Here is a 12,971-nt window from a genome sequence, read left to right as displayed (position 1 = left end):
TTCATGAAAAGCAGAAGGTAACTCTGATAATTCAACAAGGAAGAAAGATTTAATTTGGGGGGGGAAAGTCCAAAGTTTAAAACCAAAGCCCACTTTTTAAAGATTTCATTTATTTATTAGAGAGAGAGAGAAAGAAAGAGAGAAAGCAGGGGCACGGGGAGAAGGAGAAGCAGACTGCCCACTGAGTGGGGAGCCCCAATGTGGGATTCCAGCATAAGACCCTGGGACCATGACCTGAGCTGAAGGCGGATACTTAACCGACTGATTCACCCGGGTTCCCCAAAAGCCAACTTCTAGTATGACCCTTTAAGAGAAAGACAAATCTGGAGGCAAAATACCTTGTAAAATGACAACTCACATTCAAAAACCTGGGCATCATGGTGAAATGATTATAGCCACTACTTAATATAGATGTCGAGAGACAATTCATGAATTCTGAGTATGGGTCAGTCTGTTTCGTTTTCAATTACCTCAATATTGAAGACCCCGCCATGGTTCCCCCCCATCTCGTGTGGGACCTGCTGACTCCCCAGGGAGCCGCAAGTCTGGGGGAGGACCTCGATTTCACAGTGAGGTCAATTTATGAAATGTGAAAGGAGACCACTGCCAAGAAATGCTTGCTCACCCTCTTTCGGCGGTGGGGGAATCTCCCTTCCCTTCTCTGGGTGAAGCTGAAGAAAGGATTCATAAATGAAGTCCAATCCTTTTCAACACCCCCCCAGCCCACACCTCCCAGCAATTGAACTTGAAAAAAAACCTGGTTAAAACCACTTCCTATATTTGAGACTAGAGAGGGCTAGGCACAATTTCCTGACTGAACAAAGCAGCCTAATAAGAGCGACTCCACACTGTCCTAGAGACTAGAGAGACCGCAGCAAGGATGACGGTCCGGACGGACTGATATCCTTTCATCTCCCATCCTCCCAGCATGATGCAAATAAGAGGCTGATAGGAAACTTGACCTTCTGCCAAGAAACACCTTCTCTCCACTGCCCTCAAGAAGGCAGCTGATCCCACGTGCCAGGACGATGGAGCCAAGCTTGCTGATGTGGGGAATCTCCACCTTCATCACAGTATCTGGCCACATGACAGGTAAGAGGTCACGGAGTGCCTTCAGAATCTGGGTAAGGCTAATGGATATTACCTCTTCCCAGCCACAGAATCAGGAGTGGGGAGTTACTTAAGTAGAAAATGCAAACAAAGGGGTTGAATCTTGGGGTCTATGCCTTGTCCATGACCCCCCCCCAGGGCCCCATGTTCTGCTTCCATCATCCCCGATCTATAAACAGAGCTTGAAACTGGGGGATCTCCTGCCACTCAGTCTTTGTTATCTCTAGGGTGAATGGAGTGGCATAACGGAATGTTAACAGGGCTACTAATGAGCAGGTTCCTCAAGAAATTTCCTCTTATTTTCCAATGGATTTGGTTTTTCACGGCACCAACCAGGTGTAAGATAACAAGAAAAATCTACTAGGAATCTCTCTAAGACCAAGGTAATATCCTGAGATGTCAGTAAGCAATATAGAAAATATTGGGGTAATTTTAAGTTTGGCTTCAAGGATGTATATGTTATTTTTAACTGCCTCAGGAAATAATATCGAGGATTTTCCTTACATATGCAACATTATAGAAATTTTAGAAAGCATAAGTGTACTCACTTTAAGAACTCTACTTTTTCTTATGACTTTATGTGTATGTATGCGTGTATCCATATGTGTATATATACACACACACATATGCAAATTTTGGATTTCATTCATCCTTTCAAATGGGTTTTGTCAAAGATTTTTTTTTAACAAATCAGAAACCACTAACTTCTACCTCAAACCACCTTCCCTAATTGAGTGTGAATTTTCTAATAACTTCTTCCCTTGCTTACCCAAAAGGACAGATAAGATATCAAAGTCTACAATTTCATAGCCTTAATTTCTAGATGAATAATAATGCTAACCAGCCATAGAAGGGTGTGTTAAGAAGTGAAGTGTGTTGCGGCCTATAAGGTGCCTTTATGCTTACTTGGTGAAGTAGTTAGGTTATGTTGAGCTGTGAGCTGACCCAGAGGTAGGAATTTCTTTATTGTGGAGTTGAAGAAGGCATGATTTCTGGAAGGTTTATGAGATGACTTCTGTTTCATTATGATCTTTGCAAAGTGGGAGGACAGTCCAAGCTAGAACAGAAAAGCCTTTACAACAGATCTGGGAAACACATTTCCAGTAAACCTGTTTTATTGCTAGCCATTGGTGACTTATCTGGAGATATGAATGGTCTTGGTGGCCGTGTGGCAAGTGGGAGTATTATGAGAAATCTTCCATTCACTCAGGTCTCCAAAAATCTATTCAGCACCTCTCAGTCCCCATCTCGACACCATAGGAAATATGAAAATGAACAAGACATAGTCTCAATCCTTGAGAGACTTATAACCCAGCAAGGGAAGGAAAGGCATGGACATCAGAACAGTACTACGGATTAGAATGTGATGGAATCTATGTGAGCAGGACAAACAGAGAAGCTGCATGACAGTAGCGTGCAAAAAGAGCCCTGAGAGACTAGTAAAGTTGCCCAAGTGGACATTCCAGATAGAAAGGCCCTATGACCAAAGACACATCAGAAGATGAGGGAACAGCAGGGGGTTTGTTGTGGCCCCCAACACTGGATGAGCATGTGGGGACATTGGGGATCGAGTATGAAAATATAGGATGGGGTCAAATGGACGATCCAAGACTACTAGACAATAAAAATGACCATGACCATTTATAGAGCGCCTTCCTTGTGCTAGACATGCAAGTCTCATTTTCGTCCTCATAACCACTTCGCAGCGTGGATATCACTGGGTGAAGAACCCAAAACTCAGAAGTCACACAGACAGGGACAGAGTTGGCGTTCCAACCCAGGGCTCCCTGACTTATAATGTTCCCATTCATTGCAGACACGTCTGTGGAGATGACCCTGGCATAGAGTGGAGGGAGATCAGGTGCACAGAGACAAGTTGCGAAGCCCCTAAAATAGTCCAGTCAAGAGGCTAATGAAGACTTGGTGGCCAAAGAGTGAAATGGGTTGAGTTTCTTGGATTAACATACAGTTTAGGAACCACCCCAGGATAAGAAAGAACCTCATCTCAGACCTTTTCCTCCAAGAGGAGGAACCCAGTCTTAAAATAAACAAGACTTTTTATTCCTCAGGGGGAGAGGTCTCTAACAAAATCAAACAGACTGCCAATAGATGCAATTTCTAGCTGATTCATAAGGCAGATTTTCATTCTGAAAATTTCCAAAGCCGCCAGTTAAAATTGTGATGGGTTGCAGAGGATGTATTAGTCAACTTAGGTGTTTTTAGTCTCTGTATTACTGGGTCCTGGGATGTGGTTAAAAAGAGAATTCTCCTGATGTTACCAAGATGGCACGTTAGCGAAGGCACCTTTCTCAGAATTGTGGAAATTCTGAAAGTTTATCTGTGCTTTCATCATCTTTCTTTCATTCTAGGAATTCTATGATCAAATCTTCATCCCCTAAATTAAAAAAAAAAAAACCAAAGTGTGGAAACCCATTAAGATGATATTTTTGTCTAATTATCCCTTCTTGTAAAGACTACTGCCCACACCGGAATTTCCCCTCTTCAAGTTTGCCATTAAAACCCAAAATGCTTCACTCTCCACACCTAATCATTCCATTTCTTCAGATCCCAAAGTGTTGTTACCATGGTTGACTCTGCTCATGTTCAAGATACACCTTGGAGAGACAGGGCTTTGGTAAGCTTAGGGAATACCTCACAGATCAGTTGCTACTTTCTTAAAACAGCATGTCTTACATATGTCACCTGTACGTACGCTCCATTTTAGATTTGAGCCAAGCAAGGCACACAAAAAAGTGACTTCACCCATGGTCAGTTAGAGGGGATAGTAAAAGAATCCTTGTTGATTCCTACAACTCCAACACTTGGACCCACTCATCTCAAAGAGAAGTATCCTTAAATTTCTTTGGCTAAGTCTTGAGGATTATGGATACTTCTCTGTTAGGTCTGGTGGAAGTTGTTGCTGTAATAGCTAGAGTCACCCCTGAGTCAGGCTAGTCCACAACATGGTAGCTGTTCAAGTGAATTTCCTTGTTTCCCGCCTTGCCCAGGGGTCAGGAGAAACTTCAAAAATTAAGACTTCCTTTAGAAAGTGGGGTCTATCACCTCAGGTCAGTGGAGAGAAGAACTGGGAGAAAATCGAACCTTGAAAGTGAGCCAAGGCCCATCCTAACAAGCATTGTTGGAGGATGCAAGACAAGACATGTGAACAGCATGACTTTTGACAAACTGCTCCTCCCTCCCTGGGCCTCAGTTTCTCCCTATAAAATGAGAAGGATGAAAGAGAAGATTTTGAGGCTCTTGTTGTTCTGTCAAAAATTCTGAAAAGGAACTAAAATAAGCTCTGCTTAAAAGGCATTTTCAAGCGAGGGTATTTTCAGACGAAAAAGTTTCCAGACTGAAGAGACACACACAAGGTCTGGGCTAAAGAGACATTTAAGTGGCAGAGTACCGAAGCCTGGCATGTCATGGCAGGTTATTTCCAACTCTTGAAAGGTACGCCACAGCACTTAGCCATGACCCACTGCTTCCGTACATGCTGCAGTTTTAAGCGTCAAGACCAAAACACCACTGAGGGCTGGTGACGCATTCTGCTGCTTGTTTGCTTCCTCAGGGAATCTTCGCCTTCAAACCATTTCCTTGTTCCTCACAGGAGCGGTCCTACATGAGTGGGAACCCGTTTCTCCTCTATTTATCCCTGGCCATTTCCTGTGAGAAAAGGATAGGTCCTCATTCAGTGGACTGCTTCAAAAGTTATAAGCCCTCTGTCCCTGAAAATGTTCCAGTAGAGCTGTCTGGCCACTTCTGGGGCCATCGAGGGGTGTAAGGAAGAGGGACAGAGTGGCCTTCTGGTCTCTTTCCAACCTTCCGTGCTGGTTCTCCTCTGCCTCCTTCCCATATGTTTTACCTCCCGTCTTAGAAAATGAAATTAAGGATATGTGATTTTCACATTTTGCAAAGCCAAGATCACAAACAAGTACAGGTTTTTGGCTCTAGGAGAGAAAGCACAATCCAGTCCACAGCCTGCGCCCTGCCCCAAACTCTGGACAGTGGTGAGAAACAGAAAAGCAATGGGTAAGGGGAAGTCTCTGAAAGGGTACAACTTGAACCATAGCTTTATTTGTGTTGGGCAAATTTCCAGTTGGCCAAACATTTGTAGTAAAAATTCCTCTGCTCCTTTCCTCTCCACAAAGGGCTCTCTTTCTCTGGAAGTAGTTGAGCGAAGCTCCAATCAGAGGTTGTCAAATAAGGTGGAGAGATTTCCCAAACCAGGCAGGAGGCTGAAGTGAGAGCCTCTGATCCCTTTGGATTTAGAATCTGTGATTTCTCTTCAGGCTGACCATGTGTGCCACCCTGGCATCAGTCCATGGCCCACCCAGGGGCCCTCAAAAGCTCCTGGGAGACTCTAAACTTCCTGAGATCTTCATCTCTTGTTCAGCTCTTCCTCGGGGCAGGTATCACGTGAGGAAAGCTTAAGAACAGTTAAGTACCTTCTTCTTGGCTTCCTAATAATTTCTTCAGGAATTTCTTCTTTGGTAGAGTCAGCCAATGCCCCAGGTAGCATCAAGGGAGGGAAAAAGCCCAGAGAACCTCATTGCATAAAGATCAACTCATTTGTCACTCCTCCACATAGAGCCTGAAGAATCTCAACAGGGAGAACATTGTGGTAGCAAGAATCCATCTGGCTTTTTTGGTTCTTAATCTTTTTTGAGTGGTGAGTCCTTGAGAAAACTTGATGAGATCTGTCTCCTTAGAAAAATGTACGCACACACACAAAATCTGGAGTATAATTCTCTGGGTTGTAGTCTCCCTGTAAACCACGGTCACCTGGCAAGATCTCCGAAGTGATCTTCACCATCTCTACACTGGTAGTCATAAACAGAGAGAATGAGACACAGAAAGTTACCCTCCCTGGAAAGAAAGCTGTAGCTGGCTTGGCAAAGGCAACTTAAGAGGCATGGTTGTATGCAGGGAGGACAGCAAGAGAAGGGTGCCAACGACAAAACAAAAACACTAGGCAACCAGGGAAACCAGAAAGCCGGGATTAGCATCCAGGCCTCTTAAATTCCACTCCAATGTTCCTGTACATCTTCACATGGAGTCTCGGTGGTACACAAGCAGCCGTCCACTGGTGGGTTAGGATCACCAAGATGAAAGAGTGTGTGGTCCTTGCCCTCAAGCTGCTTGTGGGGATGAAAGGTCTGCTGAGCAGTTCCTTCTAGAAGATGGCCAAAGGAGAACCAAGAGTGTCTGCCAATGAGTCAGTGCCCATCACTGAACCCCCACCAGGCTTTCAAATAAGTCACCCATTTAGGGCAAATGATAATGTAGTCATCTCTAGGTATTTTAGGTATTTTCCCCCCTAAGATTACTCAGATAGTTTTTGGCTATTTGACTTGTTCTACGGTTCCTCCCAGATTTGCATCCATCGGTAAGAGAACGCAAGTCTCACTGGGAAATGTATTTAGAGCAGAGGTTCCCAGTGTGTATTTGGAGTGCTTTCACAAAGGATATCCAAGCCCACCCAAGACCAGTTAAGACCAGTTAGGATAGACTCTCTGGAGATGAGAACTGGACACAATATTTTTTTCCTAAGTTCCTTAAATGATTTAAGACCCAGTTAGGATTGAAATCCACAAAATGATGATTCCCATGGTTGTCTGATTCCATTATTTCATTTCTATTCACTAAGATTAGGGGCCTTAATGCAGTACTTCCCAAAATTTAATATATTTACAAATCACCATGGAATATTGTCATGTAGCAGATTCTAATTCAGGATCTCTGGGGTGGGGATTGAGATTCTGGTTTCAAACAGGCTCCCATATGAGGCCCATGTTGTTGGTGCATAGACCCCATTTTGAGTAGCAAGGCTACCATGTGAGAGAAGAAATAGACATTGTATCTACCAGCGTAGAACTTGCAACTAAAATGGGAAAACTGATTTGGGAAAGATACAAGATCAAATATTCCAGAGTAGTACATGGCGAGGTCAACGCGTGCCATTGCGATCCGAAGGGTGTGGGTAATCCGCTTCTGGAGAGTCTGGAAAGTCTTCTCAGAGAACACGGTCCTAGGACATAATGACTCTGAATTTGTGCTTGTGACTCTCAGGACATGGGGTGGAGGACAGTATTTTCTAATGATTTTGCTAAGTTGTATACATGGATCAGGTTCTGTAATGGACTTGAAAACTGAGGAGTTGACGAGCGCAGGGAAATAAAAGGCCCTATTTCATGTGTAAACCAAAGCTTCTGTGTACGTGCTGAGCAAAATGAGACTCAAGGTGCTGGTGGTTCTCTGATGAAAACATACCTTTGCTCAGATAAAAAGCACCTGAGTCCTCTCCTCACATTCATCCTCTAGGCGTCTACACATGTCAGCGGTGTCTGGTTGATTTCCTTTGCACGATGAATCACTGGCCCCGCATCAGCAGGACCGTATCGTGCCCGATAATGGTCAGAAAGTCCGGGTCTAATTTCTCTACATCCATATTTTGCCCCGACCTGGCTGCAGCTAACCGCATGCCATGAGGCTAGATTCTAGAAGCTTTCCTCCCGACAACCCGTCCCGATGCCCTCACACACCCAATCCTTGGGGCTTTTGATCAACAACTCAACTCGGTGCTGAATATCCTGCAAACAGGAGGATCTCAGGCAGGAGAAAACTCTAAGGCACACAAGTGAGGGAGACGACCTCACCGGGAAGGGAGAGGGGAGGAGGCATGGGCCGGTCGGAGCTCTGTGCCTCGAGGCATGCCTGTCCCAGGGTGCAAGGCAGGAGGCTGATTGGTCAGATGTGCCTTTTGGGGTTGTTTTCTCTCCAAGTTCCCCACCGGCCTCTTGCCGTATGCCGTGAGAAAGTAGGTTGGTGGCTGGAGACCAGGAGCAGTTGAGTGATTTTCCCACAAGTAGAAGCAAGAGCAGCAGGTTTCTAAGGAATAAAAAGGAAGCTCTGAAGAGGCAGCTGGTCCCTTTCCCCCGAAGATCAGGGAGAATGGCCCCAGTAAGCCCGGCCGCCTACGGGGGGGAGGCACGGGGGGCGGGGGAGAAACGGGAGCAGGTGAGCGAGAAACTGTCAGCTGGGACCTGGGAAAGGAAGGCCAGGAAAGGCAAGCTGGCCTGGAACCCGCGTCCCGATGCCTGCTGCCTCCTGCAGGCTGATTGGTTCCCGCCTAGTTCCGAGAATCTTTCAACAGGAACCCTAACAGGAGCTGAGAGCCGCGGCCCGCACGCACTCCTTCAGGAACTATGGGAATGCGGGGCGTCCGTTCAGGTAACGCTCACGGTCAGGAAGGCCTCCTTGTCATCCCCATTTTACAGCCGGCACACTGAGGCTCGCAGAGGCTAAGTGGGCTGCCCAGCGTAACGCAACCAGGCAGAGCTGGGATGTGAGACTGCATTCTTCACTCTTCTTCTAAACTGCTGCTAAGGGCATAAATTCGTGGGCCATATTCAGAAAGAAGTTTATTCTCACTCTGTGAAAAGTCAAAGGAAGTGTCTGCGAGCTACGGCTCACCACTCCTGCAGTGCTGTCCTGGGTCGGGTCCATGTTCCCATAACGCAAACCCTCGGGCCACACGCCCGCCCCTGCCTCTAGTCAAGGGACCGAACCGACCTCTCCAGTCTCCTCGATTCCCTGGGGTCTTAAACTGTGACTGCTGTTGTTCCCCTCCCATGTTCTTTCCACCACCACCGTCCCCCACCCCCCACCCCCCACCCCCAAGAGCAGCTCGACTCCGTTTTGACTCGGCTTCAAAGAAAGCACTTCGGTGGAGCCCAGTCTGCCCCAGCCGCCCACAAAACAGAGGAAATTCTGAGCACCTTCAGGCATGAGTCAACCCCGCCAGGTTCAGGAATCTCTGCCCACAGCATCACCCACTCTTTTCTGTTTGGGCCCGAAATAGACACCTTCTTTAGAAGCTTTGCTGCTTTTGGTATTCTCAGCAGTAAAACAAAAAAAAAAAACCAAAGGTGAGGATCAAGTGTATGTCCCCGAGGCGTGATAGTGGGAGTTTTCTCTGCTGTGGAGTTTCTCAGAGTTTAGCAAACATTGCCGCTAAGGGACAGGGGACAGACAGGTGGAAGAGGGAAGGGGTAGGGTGGCTGAGGACAGTCTTGTCTGTGGCAGGACTCCTGGTTATGAGTTCATTCCTTTGTATATCAATCAGCGAGTTGTTAGTTGAGCAACTACGAGGTGTCAGATACAGGGTCAGAGATGATGTGGTCGCCCGGTCCTGGGCTGTCGGGAACTCCTCACCCAGGAGGAGAGAAATATCTTGCAGAGGTAATTACAACACACGGTAAGGTCTAAGATCTAAGTGTGAAGGAAGAGCGGATGGGACACACAGAGACGTTCCTTCGTCTTGCCAGCCCGGTCCTGAGCTGCCTCGCATTTACCCCCACATCTGGGACAGAAGGGAGCCCTGGGAGCACTGTGTTGTCGTTATTAATTACTGAAGTTATTAAAATCAAACACCACGGACGCCGAATTACAGTAATATTCGAATCATACGAACAGAGGGTTTGCCGGAGCTCTCTCTGTTGCTCAAGAAACTCCTTGATGGAGAAAATGGGAACATTTCGGGTGGGAGCATGGACATTCCTTGGAGAACAACCTGATGCTCCCATGGACCCCAAATGTTTGCAAAGCCACACGGAGAGAGACCGCACCGCCGACCCCCGCACCCCGACTCTGTGCGAACAGGTCCCCAGCCCCAGACGTCCGGAAAGCAGGGGCTTCTCCAAGGAAGAGGGGAAGGGCCCCTCATCACTACTTAAAAGCAAAGCAACAGTGTTTTTTTTTTTCCTTTTCCTTTTCCTTTTTCTTTTTATTTTTTTTCATTTCAAAAGGAAAGGAGCCCCGTGGAGCCCACTGGCCGATCTCCTCAGAGAAAGGTGGGTCTGTAACGATACCACGTACAGGGCGTAGGAATTACTGCTAACAGTGTGCGGGGGGGGGGGGGGGGGCCGGAACTGAAGTGACGTCAGCTTCTTCCCGTCTGGGAGCCCGGTGAGTTTCCCGGGAGTTTTGGGGGCGCTGACTTTGCAGGAGGCCACGCACCTGACAGGTGTCCTGGCCACCACGGCTTCCCCGCCCACGAGGCCGGGCCAGGCCCTGAACCCAGCTGAGCAGCCCTGTGGTGTCTTGCTTCCGGCCCCTGCGGTAGCGACACCTCTCTTCAGAGCCTGATTTAGAATAAAAGGACCTTTGTAAAGAGAAAACCTCCTCATTTTAAATGGAAAGCAAAATGAACAACTGTTAAAAAAAAAAGAGAGAGAAAGAAAGAAAGAAAGAAAAGAAAAAGGAAAAGCAAAAAAAAAGCAAAAAAAAAAAAAAAACAAAAACCAAAAAACCTTTGTCAAATGAAAGGCAGCTTCCTCAGACATCCTGCTGACACCGGGGAGCACGGAGACCGCAAAGGGTAAGCGTGTCCGCTCGCCTCGCTCGTTTCGCTGGAGAGTTCGCTTCGGGGCTTTCACTGACTGTCACCACCTTTCACACGGCAGCCGGGCAGGTTTCACTTTCCCACTCCCGGGGTCTCTGGCCTGAGCTGGTGATGGCTGCGTGCGACCGGGCTGGGCCGGGCCGCGACTCTGCACCCACCGTCCTGGGCACCCTCCCAGCAGCCCGGCCAGACAGGCGCCGTGATCACTCCCATTCCACAGATGAGGACCCGGACGTGTTGAGGCAGAAACTCGCGTGACCGAGCTGGACCCTCTGCTCCACCCGCAGGCAAAGGAAACAAGCTGACGACAGGCGTCATCGAGGCCCATGCGCGCCTTAGGCAAGCCTTCAGGTCTCGTTTTAAGGCCTCTTTCATCCATCCCCAGATTAAGGCCCCGAAAGTAAGGTTCATGATGATGTCTTGACCCTGACCAAAGAGCCCAAATCCTTCCCGGCTGCCTCAGGGACGCGGCCCATTTCCTCTGCCTGGCATCCAAGATCCTTTCCACCTGGGACCATCCATCCATCCATCCCCTTGTCCTCTGCTCACAGGACACCGCAGCCTCGTGCATCCGGTCAGCAGTTCTGTCCCGCAAACACCACTTCCTTGCCTGTGGTTTCAAAGCTCGGCCCCGAGGGGCACCTCCCCTCTTACTGGAATAATCTTCCACGGCTCATTCGCCAGCTTGGCATTCTTCCCGATTGCAAAGCATCTTGGGAGAGTAGACTAGGCTCATGACTTCGGGAGTCTACAGGCTTGAATTCAAAGACTCACTCGGACTTGTGTGACTCTATCTCCCTTCACAAGCATGGGTGGGTGCTGTTCTCTGCAGGCATGAGCAAGGGGTGGGCATCTGACTGACACACTGGGCAAAGAAACAACAGGGTGTCTGGGAGTACAGAGGAATGCCACAAAACCAGACAGTAGAGTGCAGAAGGCTTCCAAGAGAAAAACGTGGAGGGAGCCTGCAGGAGAAGCAGGAGTCAGGAAGATGGGAAATGAGCTGTAAGCCCAGCACGAGCAAGGCCAAAGACCAAGGACACAGTGAGCTCTGAGAGCTGCATGGAATTCCAGCCGACTGGAGAGTGTGGGCGGGCAGGGGCGGGGGAGATTTCTGAGGCTGGGCATGAGCTATGACACAGAGCCTTGCCGAGTACAGGGCTTTGGACTGCATCCCGCAAGGAACAGGATACTATAGGATGGTCTTAGGCAAGGAAAAGACACGATCTGGGCCTTCGACGGTCTGGGGAGGAGTTGATGGCAGGTTGGTTCTTTAAACCTCCATGGGCCTCAGTTGCTGTGGGTATAAAATGGGAATAACACGGGCGCCTGGCTGACTCAGTCAACGGAGTGAGCGACTCGATCTTGGGGTTGTAAGTTCAAGCCCCACGTTGGGTGTAGAGATTCCTTTAAAAAATAAAATCCTGAATAAAATGAAATGGGAATATCACACCCCCGTCCTGGGTGAGTCTAAGGTTTGCAAGATAGCCTGCCTATAAAATAGCCAGGATATAGCAGGTGCTCAATAAACATGACTTGCTGGACTTCGAAGCCGCACAGTCCCCACGGAGAGCTCACAATCTTCCCCAACTCGACACACATAGAACTGTCCCCCTGGGCCTGCTCTCTCTCCTCTATCTCCAGTTTCAGCAAAAGACACCCCCATCCTCCCCTGCCTAATTCCAGCCCTCACCATTTCTCCATGCTCCCTCTCATCCCTCCCGCCAAGATGCCAGCCATAGCCTTCCCGCCACACGGGTCAGATGCTAGACGAGGGCAGCAGGAGGCCCGAGGCTCCAGGGTACGCAGGAACAGGGTGCAGCTGAGACACGGAGGGAGGACATGCGGGGGGGTCATGAGCGCCGAGTCCCATCAGGCTGCCGGATCCAAACGCTAGCTTTGCCATCAGCCGGCTGTGCGACTCTGGGCAGGTCACAGAGCCGTGTACCTGACTCCAATAGTCTGTAACATGGAGACGGTAACAACTAACCCAATAATTAATTATTAAATGGCTTCATTTATAATTGTGTTAATTATACTATACTATATAATTATAATTATATAATTATATATAATATATATTACATATATAATTACATATATATAATTACATATATAATTATATATAATTATAACTATATAATTATACTATACTCTTAATTACTTATTATATACTTATATATTTGATTATATTTTAATTACAATAACATAAAATAATAGTGATGTTAATTATCAATAATACTGGTAATAGCCTACTTCCGTAGCTGGCTGGAGAGATGAGAGAAGTCCACGGGTGTAAAGTGCCTTGGACGGCGTCCAGCATGCGGTAACTCTGAGACAATCGTCTATGCAGGCGAGCAGATCCATAGAGAGGGTCTTCAAGCCCCTCTGAGCCCTGACATTCTGCAGCTTACTAAATATTTGCCCTAGAGCAGAGTGAAAAGCAACAGCTCCT

At 47.6% G+C, this 12,971-nt stretch overlaps 1 protein-coding gene across 3 annotated transcripts in view; it reads left to right on the top strand.

Annotated features, from left to right (window-relative positions):
* Positions 1-867: 867 nt before the first annotated feature.
* LOC111158621 (interleukin 2 receptor subunit alpha) overlaps positions 868-12,971 on the top strand; it is a 46,189-nt gene continuing 34,085 nt past the window's right edge. For all 3 annotated transcript variants that reach the window (XM_022520765.1, XM_022520764.1, XM_022520763.1), the window contains exon 1: positions 868-1,092. In XM_022520765.1, coding sequence (XP_022376473.1) covers positions 1,029-1,092 — 64 coding nt within the window. In that variant the 5' untranslated portion in view covers positions 868-1,028. The remainder of the gene's footprint in view (positions 1,093-12,971) is intronic.

Source organism: Enhydra lutris, unplaced genomic scaffold (genome assembly GCF_002288905.1).
Source record: "Enhydra lutris kenyoni isolate GAN:26980312 unplaced genomic scaffold, ASM228890v2 scaffoldscaffold61, whole genome shotgun sequence".
Lineage (NCBI taxonomy): Eukaryota > Metazoa > Chordata > Mammalia > Carnivora > Mustelidae > Enhydra > Enhydra lutris.
This window is presented reverse-complemented; position numbering and strand designations above follow the sequence as displayed.